The 27,898-nt window shown below is 40.1% G+C and overlaps 1 protein-coding gene across 1 annotated transcript; it reads left to right on the top strand.

The window, feature by feature from the left end:
* Nucleotides 1–27,507, top strand: LOC102910706 (uncharacterized). The gene is given in 5 exon segments (XM_042261321.2): nucleotides 1–1,727; nucleotides 21,316–21,442; nucleotides 21,644–21,704; nucleotides 25,558–26,818; nucleotides 26,820–27,507. Coding segments are annotated over 5 exon segments (1,617 nt in total). The 5' UTR covers nucleotides 1–1,724; the 3' UTR covers nucleotides 26,985–27,507.
* The last annotated feature ends 391 nt before the right edge of the window (nucleotides 27,508–27,898 follow it).

Raw genomic sequence — 27,898 nt, 5'->3', positions numbered from 1 at the left:
GTTCGAGGCCAGCCTGGGCTACCAAGTGAGTTCCAGGAAAGGCGCAAAGCTACACAGAGAAACCCTGTCTCGAAAAACCAAAAAAAAAAAAAAAAAAGAACTAGCCTCACAAAGAAAGGGGAGTGCTCCTTCCAACCTCCCTGCTGTGAGTGAGAGTTTTGAAAGAGCCTCCCTGGAGGCTTGTAAACTTAGAATACACCTTACTTTTACATTCTGTACCTAAAGTCTCCAGTGGCAGCTTTGGGGATGTGATCTAGGCACAACAAGACCCTCACTCTATTGTCTCAAAAAGGGGGCCTTAGACAAAGATATCTCAATATAGATAGACCCAGGCTAGTTTCAAGTCCCCAGAAATGATGGTGCCAGCCCCAGGAACTCAAAAGAACAAAGTCAGGATGTCAGATGGTAACCAATTAGCCACAAGATGCCCCTCTCCAGAGATAACATGACCAGACCCCAGAGATGAGTTGTAAAACTCCTGACAGGGCTAACAGATAAGCCAGGATAAGATAAAGTCCAGGCCCGGGAAAAACTGGATCAATCAAGGATGGACCCGTACTAACCCCCTCCCCTCTAAGAAATTTTATGGGTTTTGCCTATAAAAACTAACTTCCCCAAGAAAGAGTAACTCTTCCCTGCCTCACTTGAGATGGCTTGAGATGAGTTCCCTGTCATGACTTGTAACAGATAAACCTTGCTTTTGCATTCTGGTATGCTCATCCTTGGTGGTCTCTCCAGGGGTTACGATCTGGGCACAACAGTACCACAGCTTGTGAGACATTATAATAAATCCACTTTCTACATATATGGAGAGACTCATTCTACCAGTCTTGTTCATGTAGAGAACCTTAAATAATGCAGCTGGTTTTTGTTTTTGTTTTTGTTTTTAACTTGCTCACTGAGGAAGACATGTTGGCTAACAGTAGTGCTCGTAAAGACATTTTCCTAGCTCCATTATTCTCTAAGTACTCAACTTTTATGAAGCCTACTCTTTTTATTATTATTCATTTGCCAAGAGTTTGCTCTGAATTTCAGGAATAAAACTCCTAAAGCAATGGAGCCATCCATCCAGCCTTCTGATTGGAGAAAGACCTATTATCTTGTTTGAGATCTGGTTCCTGCTTTTCTTTCCTGGTTGTATGAAGACCCTGTGACAACCAGTTAAAAAGTACCTGCAGTTCATCTGATCTCAATGTGAAACCACAGAACAAACATTTCCTTTTGTGTCCTTAAATCTCTTTTTAATTGTTAATATTCTGGGCACCCTTCCACCTTTGGGACAGGGAATCATAGCATAGTATAGTGGGCTGTGCAAACTAGCTAGTTAGCTACATTGTGCCCAGGAGGAAAAAGGGGACGTGCTTATGGAGTGCAGGAAGATGGCAGGGCCTGCTGCTATTGGAGCCAGGGGCAAGTACTATTGAAATGCGTATCTCTGTTGATCTGGAAAAGGTCTTTGTGGTGGAAGTCAGAGTCAGGAACCATTGTGCTGTGTCTTTAAGTACACTGTAACTCTATGGGAGGTGCTCTTGTCACTCAGGCCTCACTAGCCAATCAGGCCCTGTAGGTGACCCGCCAGTCAGATGTGGTGCAGGGCTCTTCCGGGGGCCGGGCTTCAGACTTGGCTTTGAAGAGGAGCTGGCGCAGGTGGGTTTGTGTGCTGTTCTACCATTGCTGCTGCAAGGAGCTGAGCACAGAGCTTGGACAAGTTGGGAAACCACGACATGGTAAGTGAGGGGCTGCTGGCCCCAAATGGGTAGGAGCAGATGGGGAGGTGCAGGAGCCAGTGTGGTGGGTCCTCCCCAAATCTGGGTGGGAACTTGCAGCCAGATTCCCTGTCCTGTGAGATCCCATGCAGTCTTTGCAACTCCCTGAACCCAGGGGCAGGCCTCTGAGTAACTTTGCTGTGTGGGCTGAATCTGCTCAGCACATTGGAAGCAGGGAGCTGTGTGTAGAAACATCTTTATAGTGAACTTAAACATGCTTTTGGTGCATCCATGGAAAGCAGGTTTTGAAACTTGGAGAGTCCTAGTTTCTCCAGTATCTTCTAGAGTAAAACAATTTGCATTTAACCTTTACGTGTAAGATTCATTTATAGTTAATTTTGTGGAAGTTGTAAAGGGCATCTCAGGTGTTGGGTAGCACTCCACTAATATTATTATGCCCAGATTGTGACCCCAAAGAGACCACCGAAGACCTTGGATGTCCAGAATGCAACAACAAGATTTATTCTGTAGATACAAGTCTAGACAGGGAACTCATTCCTACACCCAATAGAGTGAGCCGGGGAGGAGTTGCTCTTCTTTGTGTGGCTAGCTTTTTAAAGGTAAAAACCACAAGCCCTTCAGGGGGGTCTTGCACTGGTGCAACTCAGATTGGTTTATTTTTATCTCAGTTCTCTTTAAATTGGGTGAGGGTATGTAACCTTTGAATTTACTGGTTGGTGGTTACAATTATCACTTTGGGGGCAGTCCAGCACAAGTCCCAGGCTTTGTCCTTGAGCTGCCATGGGGGCTGGCTGGCCAAGCACGTACTGACTGTGGGGCCTGGCTCAGTAGTCCAGGCTCTGTCCTTGACTCATGCACATAACTCTAAGTTGGTGAGGGGTCCTAGACAGTAAACATCTGTCTGAACTTTGAGCAGTCAGAGTACGTGCAGAAAGGGAGCTACTGCAAGGACTATGTCTTTTGTTCATGGCCCTCCCAGAAACTGCTTGCTCAAGTCTCAGGAAACTGAAATTGAGGCCGGATCTCTGAGAGAAAACTGAGCAGCCTGTTATGGCATCTGCTTGGTCCTTTCAATATGCCATGACGTAGAAGAGTAGAATTGGTGATATAAAGGATTTACCAATGCTTAGGAGATAATGTCTCACAAAGTAGAATTCAGCTGAGGGAGGACTGCTTCTAAAACATTCAAAAGATAAGTGTATGCTAACCAGCCCTGTTAGAGATTAGGATGTTAGGATACACATTTGTTCACCAGGATTGTCCAAACATTTGGCTCCAAACCATACAAAGAAGCCACCCCTGATTTAAAACTAGCCACTAGACCTATCCCCATATCAAAGGACAGGCTGCTAAAGGAGGCATTATAGGGTCACAACCAACCTTAAGGACTGGTGTGCCATAAAGTTCCAGTTTTCTTCTTGAGAAAAACATAATTCTGTCAGATGGGTATTATGAAACCAGGTGACAACTATTTGATAAGTAAAAGACTGTTGTGTTAAGGACTTGCCTGCTCAAGCAAGGCTTTCAGTTAAGCCCTGTGTTTGTCTGCATGATTTCCCAGCTATGAGGCAATGGGTTGGCTGCACTGGACATTGAGTTTATAATGGAATGTGCACACAAAGGACCCTGTGCTTTGGATGAGGAACAGGATGTGCTCTAGGAGAGTGGAAGAATGTCTACTAAAATACAAATGTTACAGACTAGAGCCTTTTCTGTTGGGCTGGAAGGACAGAGCTGGAAGGACTGTGCTGTCTGAGTCATTTGATCTCTGATCACCCAGTAGGGGAGCTGCTAATATTCTGAGGTCTAGCTGGGTGGCCCTAACCAATGAGGGATTCTGGGGAGTCTTTGGCATTCAGGAGTACTAGTGGCAAGTAACTTGTGAGTTCTTTCCAGGATTCTCCTCTGCTTCTGCTGTAGGGAGTTGTAAAGAAGACCACAAACCATGCCATGGTGAGTGTAGGGTGTTCAGAGCAGGTCTGCTGAGCTTTCATTTCTGCTGGGATTTGATGGACCATGAGCCAGACTGTGGTTCTGTTGGTTCATGTAGTGACCTGGGTAGTGGCCCTTGTCCTCTGAGCCTCCCTGTGTATGGATATCCTGGGGAAGGGGGGACTCAGCAGCCCTGGCAGAGGAGGATGTGATGCTTGTAGTGTCACTGTCCAGTGTGCATACATGGGCACTGCTTTTGGTGTGCAGTGGGAAGACAGATTGGAAAACTGAAGGTCTGGTTTCTACAAGTTCTGAATATTGCATTCCACTTTCAGGTTTGTCTTATAAATGTTACAAATAGTTTAGAAAGTGGTAGAAAGATGTGATGTGGCTTACTTTTCAACAATACATGATTAGAAGGCTTTTAAATTTCTGCTACTACCAGCCACAATGGTGTGATTCAGTCAAGTTTAATTCTAGGGGACAAAAGGAGTTTCTGATCTGCAGAGATTTCTCAGGTGTGCATGGTGTTGGGCAGGTGATAGGGCAGAATATACATCTAGCGCCATAAACCATGTGGCAGAAAGTACCAAATTCCCCCCAAGTGCCTGCCTTGAAGAGATTTCTATCAGGGTTCAGAACAGATGCTACAAGCAGCGAAGGATACTAATCTGAGGGATGTTCAATGAATCTAAGCACACTGAGCTTGTTAGTCCATTCACTTTACTCTTCTAAGTCAATTCTACTATTGCTGTGTGTGTGTGTGTGGGGGGGAACCAGTATATATACATGAACAGTCATTCTTTTACAATGCATTGTGAGATTTGAAGTTTTCAGGGTCACTGAGAGAGGTGATAAGGATCCACACATAAAGCAATAATTGTCAGTTTCCAATTACAATCCAAAAGGGGAGCGACTAAAGGGGAGTTCTGGTAAGGTCAACTAAAGGCTAAAATCAATTAGGGAATTTATTTACTCAAACTATAATCTAGAAATAGCTAGGTAGAATGTTAGGGGTCAATAAGTCACAAGAAAGTAAACTGTCTTTGGTACCACTTCCCCTCAACACACCCACTTTCTCATCCTGGCTGCAGCTGCTTTCTGATAGGGAGGGGGAGTATGCCAGGTTGCTAGACAACCTAAGTCAGAGCATGTAGCATTTGGTTAGTAAAAGCTCAGAGTAATTGTGGAGGAGAAAATCTAGGAATAGCACCTGGCTGAGGAGGATTTAAAACTTAATTTGTACAAGAAAGAAGCTTGGCACCTATCGCCTGCCTGGCCTTGTAGGCAGTCTCCTTGGGTCAGGGGAAGTCATTGCTTTAACTCAGTAACTGGCAAATGGCTAAAACATCATCCCAGGAATGTGAGCAGTAAATCTCTTAAGTTAGGGTCTTGTCTAAATAACCCGGGGTGAAGGTAAAGAGTTGAGAATTTAATTGCTAGTGGTTATTTTCTCTTATCTGTGAGATGAGCTAATGTTTATCTATGTGCAGTTTTGTTCTTGGAAAAAGGTATCTTTGCTGAAATACTTTTGTCTGGAGAATGGCTCTGGCCAGATTTATGTTAATGAAAAAGTAAACATGACTGGGGACAGCCATCCAATTACCCCAAATGTATAAGGAGAGTTGTGCCCAATTAGTGATCAATCATACCGTTATAAATTCTTGAAGGAAAAGTCGAATGGGGAAACTCCAATAGAACACAAGAAATTCATTGCAGGATACAGCTAATATATCCAAAAGCTAATATCACCAAGACTCCTTAAGTCTTGGTTTTCCTCTGGAAAAGTCCATAACTTTTTCTAAGTAATAGCTTTGTCAGTATCAGCTGAACTCCTTCATATTTCTACGGTTGGCAGCAAGAAAGCAGATTTTAAATTATTCTATGAAATTTTGGGATTGGGTTCAGTGGAGCTGCATTTACCTGAAACCACAAGGAGACGTAAGGGGCTGCAGAACCATAGCAAGAGATCACCTCCATTTGTAGAGAGAGCTCTAGATCATGGGGCTTCTGTCTTTGAAAGAAATGGCAGTAGCTGGAGGGTCAGAAACAACAGTTTAAGGGTCACTTAAAGTTAATTTTGTGAAAGTTGTGAAGTCTGTGTTCATTTAATTCCTATACACATAGAATCATAGGTAGCTGAGTAACATTGGTCAAGATTACACTTTTCCTGGTGAAGTTTCCTTTGGTCTTTTGATTAAAGGTTGACTATATTTTCCTGCCTTTATTCTTCTCTCTCTCTCTCTCTCTCTCTCTCTCTCTCTCTCTCTCTCTCTCTCTCTCTCTCTCTCTCCTTTATTCTTTCACAAATACTGTACACATTCTTGATTGTTGTGTCTTTGTGGTAAGTATAGAAGTCATATTATATCAATCTGTGTACTATTTTTTTACATTCACATTGAGAATTCTGAATGTCTCCACTGTGAATGTAGCTTTGTAATTAGCTTTCCTGTTATAAATTGTTGGGCACTGTCATTGGATGGTATTCATTTTATGGTACAAATTTACCATACAGAACATCTTAATTTTGATGTATCATGTTCCCAAGGATCATTTCTTTACTTCTTTATTTAGGTTTGGTTCTTGTTGTTGTTAATCTGTGAAAGTCTTTTGTTTTATTGGATAAAAGGTATTACGGGTCTTGGCAGGTGGCTTAGCACATATTCTTTTTGGTCATGGCCTGAGTTCAGATATCTGCAGTCAAGTTGGGAGGCTCATAACTCTCTGCTATTCCAGATCCAGGGGATCTGACACCCTCTTTTGTATGTCACCTGTATAGCATTCTCTCTCATGTACAAATATATGCAAAACAAAAAGCAACAAAATTGTTTTCAAAAGTGCTTTTGACTTATAAAACAATTAGAATAAAATAAGTTGCTTTAGGTGTATACCAATTCCTTAAAAATCTGTTATCTTGCATTTTTTTAAAAAAAATTTTATTTCCTCACTCTGATGCAGACTTACAGAGAATCAATCATCAATCACAGGAAACAAAATGATGTCTAAGTTATCCTAACAGATACCCTTTTCTTTATCATAAGAGAATGAGATTCTTTTAGTAGTCAAATGTGGTGATATATTGCGTACCCTAATAAAGCTTGCCTGAGGATCAGAGGACCTAGCCAGCCACTAGATTAGACATAGAGGCCAGACAGTGGTGGCACACACCCTTAATCCTATCACTCAGGAGGCAGAGGTCTGTCTGGATCTCTGTGAGTTCAAGGTTACACTTGAAACAGAGTCAGGCAATGGTGGCACACACCTTTAATTCCAGTAAGGGAAGCACACACACCTTTAATCCCATGATTAAAGGGCAGAGAAAGGTATATAAGGTATGAGGAGACAGGACAAAGGCAGTTCAGCTGAGACCCTTTTGGGTGAGGACTCAGAGGATTTCAGTCAGAGGATTCGTGAAAACAGGATTGGCTGAGGAATTGGCGAGGTGACGTTGGCTGTGGCTTGCTCTGCTTCTCTGATCTTTCAGCTTTCACCCCAATACCTGGCTCTGGGCTTTTTATTAAAAGACCATCTAAGATTAAAACAACAGCCAAAACTATTTTCTACAAAGTTAAAACATCAGAAAGCTTCAAGTGAATCTCTCCAATTTTGATGGAACAGCCCTCCTCGCCCAACCCATTTTCTCATATTGGTAAAGGAGAGAACAAGAGTGTGAAGGATGAGTGCTGATCAGTGATTTCTTGGAGTTTGATTTTGATTTGAATCTTGTCATTCTTGTTTAAGGGACCATAATATATATTTGTAGGTCTGTCTTTGTTTCTTGTTTTGCCAGTGGTGCCATCTATATTGTTGATTTTACTAATTGTAAGCTAATTATATTGTTCATTTTCTGGAAAATGATGGACCTTCACCAATTTTGTATTCAGAAAATTTCTTACGTTATGAGTTCCTTGAGTTTTTGTTGGTTTGGGAAGTTTCTGTGGAGAGACAATTTTAGTTTTCTCTTCTTGATGCTAGAGGCTTGCCTCTTCCCATTTTCTGGTACATCTGTGTTTTCCAGTTGTTGCTATCTTCATGTTTGTGTTTTTGCTGCTTAAGTGCATGATATGATTAATACATTGGCTTTGGATCTTTAAAACTTTCCTGTATATTATTGTCTCTTTTTCCTAATTAGCTACAGCTGTCAACATGACATAGCCTACAGTCATCTGAGGGAACATCAACTGAGGGTGTGCCTAGATCAGAATATCTGGTTACTGTGTCAAAGAGAGATTGTGCTGATTTTGTTTGATGTGGGAAGGCTCTTCCACTGAGTTGGCAGTATCTCTGAGCAAGTGGGCCTGGGCTAGATAAGAGAGCTAGCTGAGTATAAGACAGTGATAAAGCAAAAGAGAGAGCCAGGAAACATGATTCCACATGTTTTGCCTTCAGTTATTAGATTGAGTTTCTATCCTAAGCTCCCACAAAGAGGGTCTGTGACCTAGGGGTATCAACCAAATAAACCTGTTCATTACCTTAGTTGCTTTTGGTTAGATAATTTAGTCACAGCAACAGAGAAGAAAGTTGTAATAAAATTGGTACCTCAAAAGTGATTTTGTTGCTGCAAAGGACTTGGGAATGTTGACTTTTGGAAAAATGTTGAAGATATCAGGTCTTAAGATGTCAAAAGCCATAGAAAGCTAGACACAGAGCTTAATTGGCTGTTCTTGTAGGTCCTGGAAGATGGGAATGCTGAGAGTAATGGCAGATAGTGGAGGTTAAGGTCATAGGATTTTACTGGGCAATAGGCTCTGCAGGGAACCATGGAATTGGCCTGGCCTACCTTCCTTGAGAGACATGTGTCATAGGTTTTTCATGTTAAAGTCCTTGGCTCCTGGGGCACAATGTGTTTTCCAGTTCCTGACAGACTGACATACTCCCTCGGGCAGTGAAGCATTCAGGCTGATTTGTGTTTTCCTGTATGATCCCTTAGTAGTCAAGGCAGCATGGAAACTTAACAGGGCAATTGGTCTTAGACATTAATGTGTATTTGGTATAGCTTGCAAGCTTCATTGTATCCTGGCAACTACAAATGTATTGATCCTGGAAACTGCCATTATGTTCTGTTTCTGATAAAGATATAAAAATTCTGATTGCTCTCAATAAAACAGTCATAACAGTCATAGCCTCATCTTGATCCACCCCCCACCCCACCCTCATCCAAGCCTGGCTTCATTCCTCCTGGCCTTATCAGGTGATCTTGGCCTGGTAAGTAAGGGGAGGTGCTTAGAAGACTTCTTGAAAGATTTAGCTAAAGTTCATTTGTGTGATATTTTGGCCCCAAATCTTTCTTATTCTGTCCATGTCCAGAGAAAGTGGGCAGAATTACAAAGTAATGGGCTGATTTCTTAGACAAAATATATTGCTTCTGTTGGATGGTTATTACTGTTGATTCATTCAGGTCTACAGTGAAAAAAAAAACAGGTAGACAGAAATAAAAAGTCTCTATTTTGTTGAGAAAAATAGCACTAGGTAGTTTCAGATGGCAGTCCAGTGGTGAAGAAAAAGTAAGGATTTTCAGGGATTTTAGCACCATTAAAGGGAAAGCCCTTGCCTTTTTTAATTGAAAATAGATTTTCATACAATATATTTTGATTATCAGTTCCCCATCCTCAATTCCTCCGAGGTGCTCCCCTCCCATCCAAATCTACACCCTTTCTCTCTCTCTCATTAGAAAAGAAGCAGACATCTAAAAATTCTGTTTGCTTTCTTATACACTGCAGTACCACCTGCACAAGAATAGTATAGCTCCACAGTGTGCTGTGCCCTCCCTCATAAATCATTAATCAAGAAAACACCTTAAAATTCAAGGTCCTCTTCCCAAATAATCCTAGCTTATGTCATGTTGAGGAAAAGCTAACCAGGACAAGGACCATGAGTAAAGAGCCAGCCTGGGCTATATAATGAAACACCATCTGAAAATAAAATCAAATAAAGTAACAAACTAAACCCTCACAATTCATTTATCTTTTAGCATTACTCTTTTCAAATAATTTGGTCCTCATCCCAAAACTTTGGAATATTTGGTTATAAAAGCATCTAGTAAGGCCGGGCGGTGGTGGCGCACGCCTTTAATCCCAGCACTCGGGAGGCAGAGCCAGGCGGATCTCTGTGAGTTCGAGGCCAGCCTGGGCTACCAAGTGAGTCCCAGGAAAGGCGCAAAGCTACACAGAGAAACCCTGTCTCGAAAAACCAAAAAAAAAAAAAAAAAAAAAAAAAAAAAGCATCTAGTATTTTTGTCTTAAATTTGGCTTTTAACCAAGCTTGATCATTTTGTTCACAGATACAAAGCAGAGAAGGATGCTTTGGATATGGGTGGGATCTTCTCCAGCTATTGTGGTGATATTGTGTTCCCCAATATATTGTGAATACTAATGAACTTATCTGGGGTCAGAGAACAGAACAGCCACTAGATATAGAGGCCAGAAAATGGTGGCACACACACCTTTAATCCTAGCATTCCAAAGGCAGTGATCTGTCTGGATTTCTGTGAGTTCAAAGCCACACTGGAAACTGCCAGGCATGGTGACACACGCCTTTAATCCCAGGAAGTGATGGCAGAAAGGTATATAAGGCATGAGGACCAGGAACTAGAGCCTGGTTAAGCTTTTAGGCTTTTAGCAGCAGTTCAGCTGAGAGCCATTCAGATGAGGACTCAGAGGCTTCTAGTCTGAGGAAACAGGATCAGTTGAGGAATTGATGAGGTGAGGAAGCTGTGGCTTGTTCTGTTTCTCTGACCTTTCAGCATTCATCCCAATATCTGGCTCCCGGGTTTGTTTTGATTAATAAGAACCTTTAAGATTCATGTTATAAGCTATCATACATTTTTATCTTTATTCCTAAATCAAATCTCAGGATAACACCTGAGGAATGACACCCAAAGTTGTCCTCTCATGAACATTGCACCCCATACACACATGTGCACCTTCATATGAATACACATGCAAAATAAAAAGGAAAATTAAAGTTTAGGAATAGTGAGAAGTAAAAATGTCTAGGAGTTCATTAATATGACTGGTTTTTGTTTCTAGAGGGCAAGATGAAATTTGGAACTTAAGTGCGCTGATTCAAGTGTTAGAGAGGGAATAAGATTCAGAAGAGCCATTTAAGTCAAGAGAGTTAATAAGAATGATTAAGTGTAAATTAGCAGAGCTAGGAGTAGTGTCAATAGGGCACCAGAAAGTATCCTATCATTAGGGGAATGAAATAACAAAAGCACACTACTTGTCTGTTAATGGAAACACATGTGTTCAATGTTCTACTGTTTGCACACACACAGATTCCACAGTGCTTTTGTGGAGGCCAGAGGACAACTATAGGGATTTTGTTTCCTTCTGACATATGGGTCTTATGGGTCAAACTAGGCTTTATCCTTGGTTTCAATGCCCTTTATTGTCTGAGGCAACTCTCAGCTCTCATATTTTTATTTTATTAATTTGTCAGGGCTAATTTGCATGTGTGTCTAAGGATCTGACTCAGATGGTCTTGCCTGTCTATCCTTAAATCTTAAGCATACATAGGTTTGCCTGCCATCCTAGGACTTAATGCAGTCCAGCATAACTTTCATTCAGTTCTACAATATACAATCATGTAGATTGCTTCTAGGTTTTCTTATTTGTGTACTCATTATATGTGCTTACAAATATCCTTAATGTTATGAGAATCAAGCTGTTTGTTTTAAAATTATTACTTATAACATAATTTTGCTATTATTGTCCTCTCATCACATTTCCTCTAGGTCATTGTATAGATACTTAAACATTTTTCAAGAGAATGAGTTCAACTTCTGTGTGTTAATTAAAAGCAGCAATATTTGTCTCTGGTGTGTGGTAACATTAAGTGTACCACATTTGCTCCTGACTTTGTTCATAAAAATGTCACTGCTTTTACATTGTGATCATATTCAGAAGTGGATTTGTTAACTGAGTATGTTTAAGAAGTGGGAGAATTCTACATGAATATGTTCAGACTCCCTAAGTAAAATCCCCATGCTTTTTTTGTTTAGGAAAAACATTGATTTGGAAATAACTCCCATGTTCTCCTTGCCTCCTGCAGGCAAGACATTTTTCTTATTTCTTCCATCTTGGCTGTTGTGATGGTTATTCTTGGTAGTCAAACTGACTACCTCTGGAATTAACCAATACACAAACAATTGGTTATACCTGCGAGGGATTTTACTTAATAAAAGGTTTTGAAATGGGAAAAACGCTTCATTGATCTTGAACTTTTGAGGTAATAATATCTACCTTTAATCTGAGTCAGAGCTTCTGGTGGCAGACTACATATATAAAGAATATTGAAGAAGGAAACTCTCTTTGGCTGATTGCCCTGGCTGTGGCTGGGAAGGTCATTCCTTTATCATCTTTAGAGCCCAGTTCTTAGGAATTCTGGTATATACTGACTACCATCTGAGACATCTAGCCTCATGAATTGAAGAACTTTTGAATTCTTCAACTTTCCACAGGTAAACAGCCAATGTTGGACTGGCTGGACCACAGCCTGTGAGACATTCTAATAAATCCACTTACTAAATACATACAGAGATTTATTCTATCAGTTCTGTTCAAGCAGAGAACCTTGACTAATACTGCTGTGTAGTTTTCACCTGTCCACTGAGTAAGATGTGTAGCTAACAACAGTGCCCAAAAAAGCATTCTTCTTTGTTCCATTTCTAAGTATTCTAAGTAACTTATTTTGAAGTCTACGCTTTTTATTATTGTTAAATTGTCAAGAGATTGAAGTGAATTTCAAAAGAAAACTCCTAAAGCAATAGAGCCTTCAAATGGAAGAAAGACCCATCATATTGTTTGTGATCTGGTTCCTGCTTTTCTCCTGTGGTTGTCTGAAGTCCCTGGGATAGTCAGATATAAAGTACCTTCAGTTCACCTGACCTCAGCATGGAGCCACTGAACAAACATCTTTTTTTTGTCCTAAAATCACTCTTAATTGCTAACATTTTGGGCACCCTTCTGGGGGAGAGAGGAATCATTCTACTCCACATTGTGTAATGGGCTGTACAAGCTAGCTACATTGTGTGCCAGAGGAAGAATGGGAAGTGCCTATGGAGAGCAGGAAGATAGCAGGGTCAGCTATTGTAGCCAAGGCAAGTGCTGTTGAAATGCTTATCTGTGTAGATTTGGGAAAATCTGGGTCTGGAGTGGATGGCAGGGCCAAGGAATCACTGTGCTGTGTCTTTAAGTACAGTGCAATCCTAAGGGAAGTTCTCTTGCCACTCAGTCTTCAGTAGCCAATCAAGGCCTCCAGTCTGACCTGTCAGTCAGAAGTGGTTCAGGGCTCTTGCTGGGGCCAGGATGCAGGCTTGGCTTTGTAGCAGAGTAGGCTTCAGTGGTTTTATGTGCTGTTCTGTGAGTACTGCTGCAGGGAGCTGAGTGGGGAGCATGAGTGATCTGGGATGCCTTGACATGGTGAGTTGAGTCCCCCAACAAGACAACCAAGGAGTCAACTTCTGATGCAAAGACAAAAGGTTTCTTTATTCAAGCCAAGCCCAGGCAGGGATCTCGTTTGACATTCTGTTACAGTGAGTGAAGGAGGAAGGCCCTGAGCACTTATTACAAGGTGTTTATATAGGAAAAAGTTTACAAGTAGTGGGTTACATATCTTAGTGTCCTAGGATTGGATGAGGGAGCTAGGGGTGAGGTAGTTCTTTGAAGTTATTGGCTGAACTATAAGCATGAAATTACTAATGGCTGACAGGATGCAGGACATCTTTAGAGACATAAATTTTTTACTTCCTATATCTTGTTTTACTGGGTCCATGATATACATTTAGATTCATTGTTCCAGCTTTATTTCCACATGAGTTCAGACTCTGGCCAACTGAATTCAGTCACCTGTCAACAGATACCTCGAGGTGGGGGCCAATGCTCAAGGGGGCTACTGATTTTCCCCCTTCAGAAGCAGGTTGCCAAATTTGGAGAGGCCTAGTTTCTATATTATTTTCTAGAAGTTCTGCACCTCACATTTAACATTTAGGTGAAAGATCCATTTGTATTTAATTTTGTAGATATTGTAAATGGCATCTTTTATGTTGGGTAGCATTCTAATTATGATGTAGAAGAATTGACTTGGTGATATAAAGGATTTCCCAATGCTTAGGAGATAGTAAGTCACAGAAAGGAGAATTCAGCTAAAGGAGGGTTGCCTCTAAAATACCCCAAAGATACATATATGCTAGTGAGGCCTATAAGAGATTAGTATGCTAGGATACACATTTGTTCTCCAGGCTTGTCCAGACATATGGCTCCAAATAAAGGAGATACTTCTGATTTACAACCAGCCACTAGACCCATCCCCATATCAAAGAATAGGCCTCTGACAAGCTGCTCAAGGGAGCATTACCGGGTTGAACCTTCAGGCCTGGTGTGCCATAAAGGTTCAGTTTTCTTTATGAGAGAAGCATAGATGGGCAAGGTGACAACTATTTGAAAAGGAAAACATTGTGTTAAGGGCTAGCCTGATCAACAAGACTTTCCCTTTAGGCCCTTACACAGGGAGAAGGAATGTGCTTGGCAAAGCCACAAACAGCAGGAGACCTAGGCCCTGGGAGCTACCCTTAAGGGCCTGATGTTTTAAGAATAAAAAAGAATTATTTCTCTAAAACCAGGAATATGTTTGTGAGGTGGGCCCAGGGGTTGTTTCAGATCCTAAGAACCCAATTCTTCTTACCACATGGGGCTATGGTTATCAGTCTCAATGCCACTGTGGGCTTAGTAATGTTCTTCTGTGGGATGGTCTGTATGTTAAATTACTCTGATTGGTCAATAAATAAAACACTGATTGGCCAGTGGCCGGGCAGGAAGTATAGGTGGGACTAACAGAGAGGAGAAAAGAAAGAACAGGAAGGCGGAAGGAGTCACTGCTAGCCACCGCCATGACAAGCAGTATGTGAAGATGCCGGTAAGCCACGAGCCATATGGCAAGGTATAGATTTATAGAAATGGATTAATTTAAGCTATAAGAACAGTTAGCAAGAAGCCTGCCACGGCCATACAGTTTGTAAGCAATATAAGTCTCTGTGCTTACTTGGTTGGGTCTGAGTGGCTGTGGGACTGGCGGGTGACGGAGATTTGTTCTGACTGTGGGCAAGGCAGGAAAACTCTAGCTACAATGTTCTTGAGAAACCCTGTGTTCCCCTTATGCAGCATTGTTTGATTAGCCTCCTCCTGAGTTTGTTCCATTATATGATACTTTCTGCTGACTTCATAGTAGTTCACCATTTCCCCCCTGGAAGTAGTATACAAGATGCTATTCTTCTTATTCTTCTTCTTCTTTTTCTTTTTGGTTTTTCGAGACAGGGTTTCTCTGTAGCTTTGGAGCCTGTCCTGGACTAGCTCTGTAGACCAGGCTGGCCTTGAACTCACCTGCCTCTGCCTCCCGAGTGCTAGGATTAAAGGCATGTGCCACCACTGCCTGGCGCTATTCTTCTTAAGAAGCATACGCATGAGACATAGCTTATGCAAGACCCCCCCACAACCTACCTTTTATCTTTTCTACTTTATACTTTTCCTATCTTTCTCATCCTCTGACACCTCCACCTCAGGATTCTGTCACTGAAGAAGGTCCTGCTTTTTCAGGTCTGGTGTACTTAAGAAATAATTCTGGGAATATCTTTGCTGTGTAGTGGCTAGACTTGCAGTCTTCTGTACCTATTTAAATTGTTCAAAATGTAATCTGGAGCCTGAACCTGAAAGACACAAGGATGACAGCATATGTGGAATGCAAAATCTCTTCTAGGCTGGCTCCTCTTTCAGCACTAGCCAGAGATGGATACATGCTATCATTAAAGAGATTTTTCTTTATTAATCCCTTAAATATGTGGGAAGGCATATTCTAGAACACCTGCACTTCCTGTATTTTATAAAAATGTTTGGAACAAGCTCTCTTATGTTGATACAAGTGGTCTTGGTTCCAGTCTGTTGCTCTCCAGGGCAGTGACCTTGCTATCCTCTATATTACACTCACAAAATCTTAAATAATTGTACCACCTCAGAGTTTCAAAACTATCCATTTGAGTCATGCAATTGAATATCCATTGCAGTAAAAGGAAAATGATTTGCATGTGGAACAAACCAGAATAGAAGGAATAGGTTATTGTGTCTACTGCATGGGCAAACAGGATAGACAATCAACTGCTGGAGTCTCCATTATGAAAAAGGACCTGATTGTAGCAGGGGGAGTTGCTGTGGGATGGTCTGTATGTCAAATCTGTTGCTCTGATTGGTCAATAAATAAAACACTGATTGGCCAGTGGCCAGGCAGGAGGAAGTATAGGCAGGAGGAAGTATAGGTGGGACAAGGAGGAGAATAATTCTGGGAAGAGGAAGGCTGAGTCAGAGAAACTGCAAGCCGCCACTATGACAAGCCGCATGTGAAGACACTGGTAAGCCACAAGCCACGTGGCAAGGTATAGATTTATGAAAATGGATTAATTTAAGTTATAAGAACAGTTAGCAAGAAGCCTGCCATGGCCATACAGTTTGTAAGCAATATAAGTCTCTGTGTTTACTTGGTTGGGCCTGAGCAGCTGTGGGACTGGCAGGTGACAGAGATTTGTCCTAACTGTGGGCAAGGCAGGAAAACTCTAGCTACAGGGAGTGATTTTGTAATTTCCCAGCATGTACAAATTGATGTCTTGTAAATGAAGATAGACCAGACTGGTTGGTGTATAATTTGGGAAGGTCAACTTGCACCAAAGTATTGAGAGTCACTGGTAGCAAAAAGACCATGGGAGTATACGACAGTGACAACTAGAGTTCAGAAGGTCAAACTATCAGAACTAAGGGTTCTATTAGAGCAAACCATCATGCAAGGTGTTATGGGATTGCTGACTTTTGAGTGAATTAGCTTTTTCTTGTAAACTTCTTGTGCAATAACAACTATGATTCTCCCCATTTACTGTGTATTTCCATGTTATGTGTACATGTAATCTCATGATTGCATCTCAGTCTTGGGCACAACTCTCTTTACACATTTGGGGTAATTGGATAACTCTACCCAGCTGTGTTTATTTTTTCATTGTCCATTCTCCAAACAAAAGTATTTCAGCAATGATACCTTTTTCCAAGAACAAAACTGCACATAGATAAACATTTGCTAATCTCACCTACAGATGGAAGAAAATAACCACTTGCAATTAAATCTTCAACTCCTTATCTTCACCCTGGGTTATTTAGACAAGACTCTAACTTAAGAGGTTTATTGCTCACATTCCTGGCATGATATTTTTAGCCACTTGCTAGTTACTGAGTTAAGGCAGTTATTTCTCTCTGACCTAAGGAGATTTCTGACAAGGCCAGGCAGGCGATTGGTGCCAAGCTTTGTTTCTTATGCAAATTAATATTTTTATTCTCCCCACTTTTTATCTCCCCAGGTGCTATTCCTTGTCAAGATTTCCTTGACAATTTCTCAGAGCAGAAAGTGCCTTTACTAACCAAATGTTACATGCTCTGATGTAGGGTAGGTTGCTTAGCCACTGAGCATATGTCCCCCTCCCTATCAAGAAGCAGCTTCAGCCAGGATGAGTGGGAGAAAGCAGCACTAAAGATAATTTTACTCTTCTAGTGACTTATTGACCCCTAACATTCTACCTAGCCACTGCTAGATGATAGCTTGAGTACATAAATTACTTTTTAGAATTTTCTAATTGATCTTAGCCTTTAGTCGACCCTACCAGAGAATTCCCCTTTAGTCACTCCCCCCCATTTGGGTTGTAATTGGAAGCTGACAATTACTGCTCTATGTGGGATCTTATCACCCCTCTCTGCAATCCTGAAAACTTCAAGCCTCGCATTGCTTTGCCAAAGAATTACTGCCTGTGTATACATACTGGTTCCCCCATAGCAATGGGAGAATTGATTTAGAAGAACAAAGACGAGGACAGAGATGGAAAGAACTAGATAGATATGAGAGAACAGTAGAAGAGACTGAGAGCAGAAGGCACCGAGAGGAGCTAAGTATGAGAACAGAAAAGAAACTGTAGATAAAATTTACTTAGAAGAATAAAGTAAATGGACTAAAGAACTCAGTGTGCTTAGATTCATTTCATATCCCTCAGATTAGAATCCTAGCCACTTGTCATTTCTGTTCTGGACCTTGGCAGAAATCTCCTCAGGGCAGGCACCTGGGGAGAATTCAGTATCAAAGGATATTGAAATTTCTATTAGGCAACTTTCTATGCAGATATGTTCAATCCTGCTTGACACAGTTATGTCAGCTCAGGTTTGATTAAAAGGCCATTAACTATAACTCTGTGTGTCAGGTTACAGCAGCCAACAAGTGCATATGGGCAAAATCAGTCTATCTCTTATTAATGACATTCCCTTTAGAGAAGGTCCTACTCTTTTTCAAAGTTAATATAACTAAGTTCTGTATCTTAAAAATGCAATATTTTTATCATTTTAAAACATCACATATTGGTATTGTTTTTAACCTTTAAGTGCATTACTACTCTTATCTATTTGTCTCTGTTCACTAATGTTTCTAGATCATTAATTGTTTCATTCCTTTTCTCTCAAGAGCTGTTGATTATTGATTTCTGTGTAGAGCAATGTCTCCTGTAACATAGGCTTGACTCATACTATGTAATTGAGAATTGCATTGAACACCTAACCCTGCCTCTGCTGTACAGTGCTGGGAAGATTAGGCTTGGCCTTGACTAGTCAATGACTAATCCCCAAGTCTCCCTGACTTTTGGGGGGGGGGGACATAGAAATGAAGAGGAACCGGTGCAAGAATTGAGTTTACTGACAACTTTGAAGCTGATGTAGTGACAGTGCAGAAAGGTAGGAGCAGGAAGGAGAGTGAGAGCTTATTTGCTTCAATAGTATTTGTGATTAACAATGTGGAGTCATGTAATCAACTTTAGGTGATCATAAATGTCCTGACTGGCAATTTCTCTGGGTCCATAGACCAGAGCATTTAATAATCTTAATAAAGGGCTAACCTCATTATGAAATCAAATTACTGTACTTACATAAGTTCAACTAATATAGAAGATCTGATAAAATAGTGTGGCCCTACCTAACAGGGCTGCCAATTTTCTTGTTTAAGATGTATAGCCCCAGGGGGAAAAAGATGTGAGTAATCTTTGGTTTGCTCCCATACAAATCCTTAGTCTCTAGAATACATGGCCATCAATTCTGTTTCAACTTTTCAAAATAATTCTCTGCAATTGTGACTATGTCATGCCCACAGTCTCTTTCCTGTCTACAAGCCCTACCATTGACCACTCATTGTTTTCTAATTCATGGCTGTTTTTCTTTAACAACAGTTACACAGTAACAACAGTTACTGTTTGAATGTGACCTGTGTTTGACTGCAAGTCTTCCTAGCTATGAAGCAAAGGGTTGGCTGTACTGGACAATCAGTGTATATTGGAATTTGTACACAAAGGACTGTGTGCTTTGGAAGGGGAACAGGAAGTGCTCTGGGAGACTGGAAGATGTGATTAGAATGATTTAGGATTTCTGATACCAATCTCGACTTGATTCAGGGAAGTTCAATTCCAGGGGAGAAAATAAGTTTCTGAGCTACAGAGGTATTACAGGTTTACATGTTGATAGGCAAGTAGATAGAGAAGATTCCACATCATGTGCCATAACCCATGTGGTAGGAAGTAGACATTAAATTATTCTATACCATTTGATGATTAGGCATCAGTGGGGCTTGGTTTGCCTAAAACCACAAGGGGACATGAAAGTTTGCAGAGCCATAGCATGAGATTACCTCCATTTTCCAAGAAAGCTCTATAGCTTGGAGCCTCTCTGTTTGGAAGAAATATCAGTAGCTGGAGGATCAGAAACATAACAGTTTAAGGGTCACTTTGAGTTAATTTTGTGGGAGTTGTGAAGTCTGTGTTAGTTTCTATACACATAGAATTATGGGTAGTTGTGTAACATTGGTATAAGGGCTGTTGCAGACTATGAGTATAATTGAAGTGACTAAATGCATTTTCTTCATGGATGACCATGAGCCTGAGTCAGAATGTAGTTGGTTGAATAAAAAACCTCTCAGGTAGGATGATGTATTTGAACATGTGTCTCTCCTTGGTGTATTGAATGTGTGTCTTTCTTGTGATTGCTTGTGAAACCTTTAGTAGGAGGAACCTTTGGGGATGAAATTCCTCACTGGTGGTGTGATATGAATCTCTATAGCCTTAACCTATTTCCTGTTCTTTGTATCTATTGTGTTGTGGTCGAAACTAATCAGCCAGCTTCCTTCTTTTACTGTCAAAGCTTCAATACCATTATCTATCTCTAAATCACATAAAACACAATAGAAGCAATTGCTATTCCATGCTAAGACAGTTTGGTAGCCTGCTGTTTTTATTTTTTTGTTTGTTTTTGAAGACAAGGTTTTACTGAATTGCCCTGGTTTTCCTGAAAGTAGCTCTGTACACCAGGCTGGCCTTGAACTCAGAGATCCCCCTGAGTCTGGCTCCCAAGTCCTGGGATTAAAGATGGGCCAACAATACTGGCTTTTTCTGTTTTTTATATTATTGGGTGATGGGCCTGGGATGTAGGTTTTTGTACATGTCAAGCATATGCTGTTGTACTGAGCTTCACCCATATCTTAAATTTTAAAAATTGGCAGAGGTTATCATTCTGTTTCCCAGGATGGCATGTATTCATGACGTTAATACTGCCTGAGCCTTCTGAGTCATTGGATTATAGGTGCATGACCTTCTTCCTACCCATTGTGTTTGTTTTCATTTTTTAAAAAGTGAATATCAGTAATTTACTTGTATGCATGGACATGCACCATGTGGGTACCTGTTGATCACCTTACAGTATTCAAAAGATGGTCTCAGAACCCTGAACTTGGAATAATGGATAGTTGTGATCCCTCATTTAAGTATTGGCAATTGAGCCCACCTATATGCAAGACCAGCAAGAGCTCTTTACTACTGAGTCATCTCTTCTGCCCTGTGTTGATTATTTATGATCAACATTTATATTGCTAATGTTTTCATCTATCCATTTGTAACTGTTTAAACATGTAAAATCTTTTAGTAAAATGTTGTTGATCTTACAGTATAAAATGGGGCACTTCAGGTTTCTTGAAGATGAATACAGAATTGGAATAAATGCATACTTCTTTTTAGGCACTTCAGTCAAAAATTCTGCGTTCTTTCTATTGTTTTTGTTAGTTTGACTGCTTTTTACATGGGAGACAGGTCTTAATATGTACTTCTGGCTGTTCTGGACCTGGCTGCATAGACTAGGTTGGCATTTCACTCAGAGACAAATATACCTGTCTCTTCCTTCTGAGTGCTGGGGTTAAAAGTATGAGCCAATACACCCAGTTTGCATATCTTATTTTTCTTTTCTGTAGTTAGTAATTGTTCATACAATTTCTCTCATATGTACTCTGTACTGTTAATCTGTTTACTTATCTCTCTGTTTACTAATAGGCATTTCTCTTTCAAGGTGATATCCCATTCAAAGTGTACAGAAATGACAGAGGTGATCCTCCTATTCAGTTTCCTTCTAAAGTGATTTATTGGTAACATTATAATGTCTATGTCATGGAATAAGTGTGGGGAGCACCAGAATTATATGACTATACTGTCAAAGAAGTATACATTTACTATGTTGTCAGTATCATGCTTTCTGTTGTACACATGTGTGGGATGTTTTAGAATGCAGTGACCTATGATGATGTGCATGTTGATTTCACTTGGGAAGAGTGGACTTTGCTGGGTCTTTCCCAGAAGAATCTCTACAAAGATGTGATGCTGGAGACCTACATGAACCTCACTACTATAGGTAAGACTGAATCTTCCTTCACATTTTAAAATAAGAGGACAAGTGTTCTTTGATTATTGCTTTTGCTCTGTAATTTGATTGAGAAAGAAGAAGAATGAGGTGAATTAATCAGTCATGGTTCTAAGGTTCACTGAAGAGAGTAACTTAAATTTTGCTCAGTTTTCAATAATATAACATACATTTTCTGGTATCTTATTTTAGGATACAGTTGGGAAGACCCTAATATTAAAGAACATTGTCAAAGTTCTAGAGGACATCAAAGGTAATTTTCATGTGCTAGCTGATACAAATGTGCCTCTGAAGAAATTGTAATATGTCCTGGAAGTTTTAAACAAAAGCAACAATATAAATAAGCACAGCTTAAAGTGCATTGTTGATTATTAAATTCTCACAAAACCATATACCTCAATTTCAGGTAGGCAAATTGTACTTGCAAGGCATTTTTTTTTTAAAGAAAGAAGACAAGGAAATAATGCCTTAACAGATATCACCATTTGAATCATAGCACAATGAGAGCTATGCTGTAGAACTGTCAACCCATTTATTTCATACTAATATTACAAAAGGTATCTTTGTTGTGACTGTGCTTGGTTGAGTGAGAGGGGAAATTAGAGTCAAGAGTCAAGGGGCAGTTTTTGTGGAGAAACCTTAATTCCTATACCTATGAGGACTAGAAAATCAAACTGAATTAAGTGTGGAAGTCTTTTATTTGTTATTCTTCCTTTTGTAGGTTGATCATATATTACTCTGAATACAAGCCATATGGGCATAGGAATATGGAAAGACATAACATACCTCTCTCTTAAAACAATTAGAAGATATGTAGCAGTCCCCACATTGAGTATACTTGTTGAATTTTATTCAAACATATAAGTAATTGGTTTTCCAGCTTTACTATTAATACATCAACAAACTCACATTGCAGAAAAGTCCTATGAACACAAGGATATTGCTGCCTGGAATGCCAGCCTCCAAGCAATACCAGGGGATGCAAAAAAATCCACAAATGTGTTGAGGGCTAGACTTTTTCTATCTGAGGGGTATTAGGAAGAAAGCACAAGTGTTCTGATGGTGACTTTCTGTATTACTGAATCTTGAAAAAAATCTGTCTCCATATAGCTACATGTCTCTCCACACAGCTACATCTCTCTACTACACAGCCACACATTTCTACACACAGTTACATCTCTTTTTATACCACTACGTCTCTCTTCTACAGAGTCACACATCTCTACAGTTACATCTCTTTTCTACATATCTCTTCCTACACACATCTTTACACAGTTACTTACTGCTCCGTCTCTCTACACAGCTCTCTCTGCACATCTCCTTCTACAACAAAACTCTGGAAAATATATGAGTTACATGTTTAGGATCTGAGCCATTTTGATTCCACATGAGAAAAATCACACTTTCTCTCAGGCCAGGGATATCATGCTGATTGGCCAGTGATTAAGCAAGCATGTAACTTTAAGTGGTCAGCTTTCCCCAACAGAGAGTGACACTGAAATTCACTACCTAAACAAAAAACAATTAGTTGGCTGAACCTTGAGTCTTGTATCATAAACTGAGGTTAGGGGTCTTTGCCGAAAGTCAGTTGCTGAGAGGATTTGTACAGGGAATTGTCTTGATGTTATCTGTCAGGCTTTTGCAAGTGAAAAACTGGCACAAAAGTTATTTCATGCCTGACCTTGGTACAGCAATAGACACCTGGGAACTTGTCCTTGTGCAGTTCATTTCCATGGGCAACTAGTCTATTTTGGATTTGTTCTGAGGTCTAAAATTAGCTAAATATGTAAAAAACTGTCTTTGTAGCTGAGAATACTGTTATTTTCCTATGTCAGTCTGAGTTTTGAAAAATATGCTAGTATTATTTCTATTCATCAAAATTGTACAGTTTAAGAAGAGGTCATCGTCCTGACCATCCACAGATATGTGTGTGCCCAGTAGATGGAATATATACATGAGATAAACACATAAGCAATGGAGAAATATCCATAGCTGTTTTTAGGAAAGAAATGTAGTGGTACATGAGAAAAATTACAGACAGAAGCAACCAGTCATTCACAGACTGTACCCCAACAGTCTTTGCCAAGTGGGGCTTCCCATCAGATAATTATTCATCTGGTGGGTTGGCTTTAATTACTAATTGCCATCTGTTGTATTTATGTCATGGCCTGTGACATTCAGATTGTGTAAATACTTCTCTTTGTGCTAGTTCACTTAGCAAATGTAATATGACTCACTGCTGGAGTCCAGCTCTGAATGAGTGCAGGGTCTGAAGATGGTAGGAATCAGACACAGAATACTTCTTAGCTTTGTTTTAGGAGAGATGGACAGAGAGGAAGCTCATTTTGATATGGCTTATTCTACTCTGACAACCTGTATTTCTCACTGGCTTTATATACAAAATCATTTACTCTTGCACATCTTTTAATCATCATTGATAAACTGAGTTATCTTTTCCAATCATTTCCATCAAGTTTTTACATCATTGATAAACAGTTATCATTTTTACTCAACCCAATGACCCAATTCTTTTTTTAAAGATTTATTTATTTATTATGTATACAGCATATGTGACTGCAGGCCAGAAGAGGGCACCAGGTCTCATTACAGATGGTTGTGAGCCACCATGTGGTTGCTGGGAATTGAACTCATGACCTCTGGAAGAACAGTCAGTGCTCTTAACCTCTGAGCCATCTCTTCAGCCCCATGACCCAATTCTTAAGAATGTAGAGGCATATGATAGCCTATTCTTGGACTGGTAGCTCTTGTTGCTTCAAGGACACTAGATCAAAAAATTTCCATGCCAACCCAGAATATTGCCATGTCCCAAGTAGTGTATTATTAACTCTTAATGGTCAGAGAGCCTAAGAAATACCCTCAAACCAAAGCTGCTACAGTTATTATTCAAATTCTAGCTTAATACAATGTTTATATTTTATATCTTTATAGAATTTGTCGGGCTGGAGAGATGGCTCAGCCGTTAAAGGCTAGGCTCACAACCAAAAATAGAATTTGTCTATATGTCTAATTCTGGCATTCTGTTCCTTGGTCATATGACACCACAGTGGCTCTGCATGTGCTAACTTTTCTAAGAAAGGGAGGTCCTGACCTTTCATTTTTTTTTTTCTTGAGATAGAGTTTCTCTATGTAGCTTTGGAGCCTGTCCTGGATCTCACTCTGTAGACCAAGCTGGCCTTGAACTCACAGATCTCTGCCTGCCTCTGCCTCCCAAGTGCTGGGATTAAAGGTGTGTGCCACCACTGCCTGACTGACATTTTATTCTTATATCATCTCTCCATTCCATTCTTTGCTTGTCAAAGTAAGTGTCTACATAGGGCAGAAATAACTTCAGCTAATCTAACTTTGTTGGTGTGTGTGCCATGTAATTGCCTGAGTGTATAGTGAGAAGAATTTTGCAATCTGAACTGTGGCCAACTCCTCTAGGCCACTGAATTTTGTTGACTTTTTTAGGTTTACTTTGCTTTGAACATCTTGTTTCTGCATAAGGACAGGGACAGATGTTTCAAGAATGTCTCATAGCCTCATAAAGAGACCTCTGGCTTCTTTATGTGTATCAACCTCCAAGGCATAAGGAAGACCTTCAAGTTGATAGAGATATCTCCCTAGAAGCATAGGTGGGGGGTAATGTGTTCAGGATTGTCCTGTGGGAGCTTAGAATCAGCATTCCTCAGAGAAGTCATAAATGATCCATATGAAAATTTTCCTCAGTCCATTATCCCTATTTTGTACAAATATTAAAAGTCTCCTAAGTATGCAACAGGTGGAGATTAAAACCAAAGGTGGCACAGCAGCCATCATGTGTTTCAGCTTTGCTGGATCTTTGTCAAGCAGCTGTGCTGGCTTTATGACTTTTGCCATTTCCGTCAGAGATGCCTGTGACAACTCACAGTATAGGTAAATTTATGAATGCAATAATGGTGGTAAAATGAAGGGGAACAATATGCGTGTAAACACAGTGATAAAACCTTAAGATCTGATTCCTCTTTACAGTTGGATCAATTTGTAAAATTAATTCATACAGATATAAAGATTCAACAGTATGTTTAATGTGGTAAAGCTTTTTCACATGCCATTTATTCTTGTAGGCATAATGGAAGTCAAAGTAGAGAGAAACCTGTATATACTCAATGTGTTAAAGCCTTTGCATCTGAGAGTCATCTTCACAGTCATGAAAAAATATGTACTGTAGAGATACCCTATGAATGTAATCAGTGTGGTAAAGCCTTTGCATATCAAAGTCATCTTCAAAAGCATAAAAGAACACATACTGGAGAGAAACCCTATGAATGTAATCAATGTGGTAAAGCTTTTGCTCATCAGAGTACTCTTCAAAGGCATAAAAGAACACATACTGGAGAGAAACCCTATGAATGTAATCAATGTGGTAAAGCCTTTGCTCATCAGAGTACTCTTCAAAGGCATAAAAGAACACATACTGGAGAGAAACCTTATGAATGTAATCAGTGTGGTAAAGCCTTTGCATTTAACAATTATCTTCAAAAGCATAAGCGAACACATACTGGAGAGAAACCTTATAAATGTATTCAGTGTGGTAAAGCCTTTGCTCATCAAAGTAATCTTCAAATGCATAAAAGAACACATACTGGAGAGAAACCCTATGAATGTAACCAGTGTGGTAAAGCCTTTACTCAACGCGGTCATCTTCAAATACATAAAAGAACACATATTGGAGAGAAACCCTATGAATGTAATCAGTGTGGTAAAGCCTTTGCTGAGCATAGTACTCTTCGAATGCACAAAAGAACACATACTGGAGAGAAACCTTATGAATGTAATCAGTGTAAAAAAGCCTTAGCATATAAAAGTCATCTTCAATTGCATAAAAGAAAACATACTGGAGAGAAGCCATATGGATGTAATCAGTGTCATAAAGCCTTTGCATGTAAGAGTACTCTTCAAATGCATAAAAGAGTACATACTGGAGATAAACCCTATGAATGTAATCAATGTGGTAAAGCCTTTGCTCATCACAGTAGTCTTCAAATGCATAAAAGAACACATACTGGAGAGAAACCACATGGATGTAATCAATGTGGTAAAGCCTTTACACGTAATAGTACTCTTCAAATACATAAAAGAATGCATACTGGGGAGAAACCCTTTGAATGTAATCAATGTGGTAAAGCCTTTGCAAATCACAATAGTCTTAAATTACATAGAAGAATACATACTGGAGATAAACCCTATGAATGCAGTCAATGTGGTAAAGCCTTTGCACGTTACAGTAATCTTCTAAAGCATAAACGAACACATACTGGAGAGAAACCCTATGAATGTAATCAGTGTGGTAAAGCCTTTGCATGTACCAGTAATCTTCGATATCATGAGAAAAAAGCATACTGTAGTGGAACCCTATAAATGTAGTCAGTGTGGTAAAGTTTTGTACTTTGATTATACAGGAGTAAAACTTTGTGTGCCATCTGTTAAAACCTTTGCATATTACAATAGTCTTCGAGTACCTGAAAAAGATACTGAGGGCTTCTTATTATAAAGTATTTGGTAGGATCTTTAGCCAACACACTTAAATCATTTAAACAACAGTATTGTGTAGATAAAAATGTTGACAGTGTCAACCATCTGTTCACACATTTTGATGTCCATTTTTATATTGTTTGCACCAGCTAACTCATGGGAAAAATGAATTTATGAATTTATGAAGCCCTATGTGTAGGGTAAAGGGGCCAGCCAAAGAAACATACCCTGACCCTAAAACCAGAGTCAAAGAAACACTTTGTCCCTGAAATCAGAGCCAAAGAAACACATCTACCCTTGACCAACTGAGCACAAAACCAACCAGTCTCTGAGCTTGAAACCAACCAATACATGAGCATGAAATTCAGCCAATCTCCAAACTTGTTCATGCTCAGGGATTAAAATCTGACCAATTCCTGCCCTGAAAATATGCCTGGAAAACTGCACCTCTAAGAATCTTGTTCAATTGGCAGCTTCCCTTTTCTACCCTGGCAGAGCCACTGCCCTGTATACGTCCCTCCAAAATAAATGTCTTGAATGAGTTTTGGGTGAAGATTTTCTTTTGCCTGAGCAGATCAGAAATCCCCTAGTGGAGTGGACCAGAGAAGCAATGGGCACCTCTACTGAGAAACTACCTTATGGGAGCAGTGCGGGAGTAAACACTTTTTTCATGGAGCTGGAGCAGACTGCCACATTTGTGCAGTGGTTTGTTTTTAGTTGAGTGAAGCATTTGGGATGGATCTGAGAAGAAATGGACACCTCTGCTGGGAAACTCCCTTAGGGGAGTGGAGCAGAGCCCAGCTGTAATGGCTTCCTCTCAGGGAGGTCAGGATTCCTTCAACCTGCTGGGAGACCATCCTCCAGTGGTTAGAGGGTTAGGGTTAGGGTCTGGGTTTAAGGTTTAGGGTTAGGTCAGCATCAGAGTCAAGGGTT

The sequence above is a fragment of the Peromyscus maniculatus genome, chromosome 15 (genome assembly GCF_049852395.1).
Source record: "Peromyscus maniculatus bairdii isolate BWxNUB_F1_BW_parent chromosome 15, HU_Pman_BW_mat_3.1, whole genome shotgun sequence".
Classification (NCBI taxonomy): domain Eukaryota; kingdom Metazoa; phylum Chordata; class Mammalia; order Rodentia; family Cricetidae; genus Peromyscus; species Peromyscus maniculatus.
Note: the sequence above shows the minus strand (reverse complement) of the source record. Positions and strands in the feature narration are given on the sequence as shown.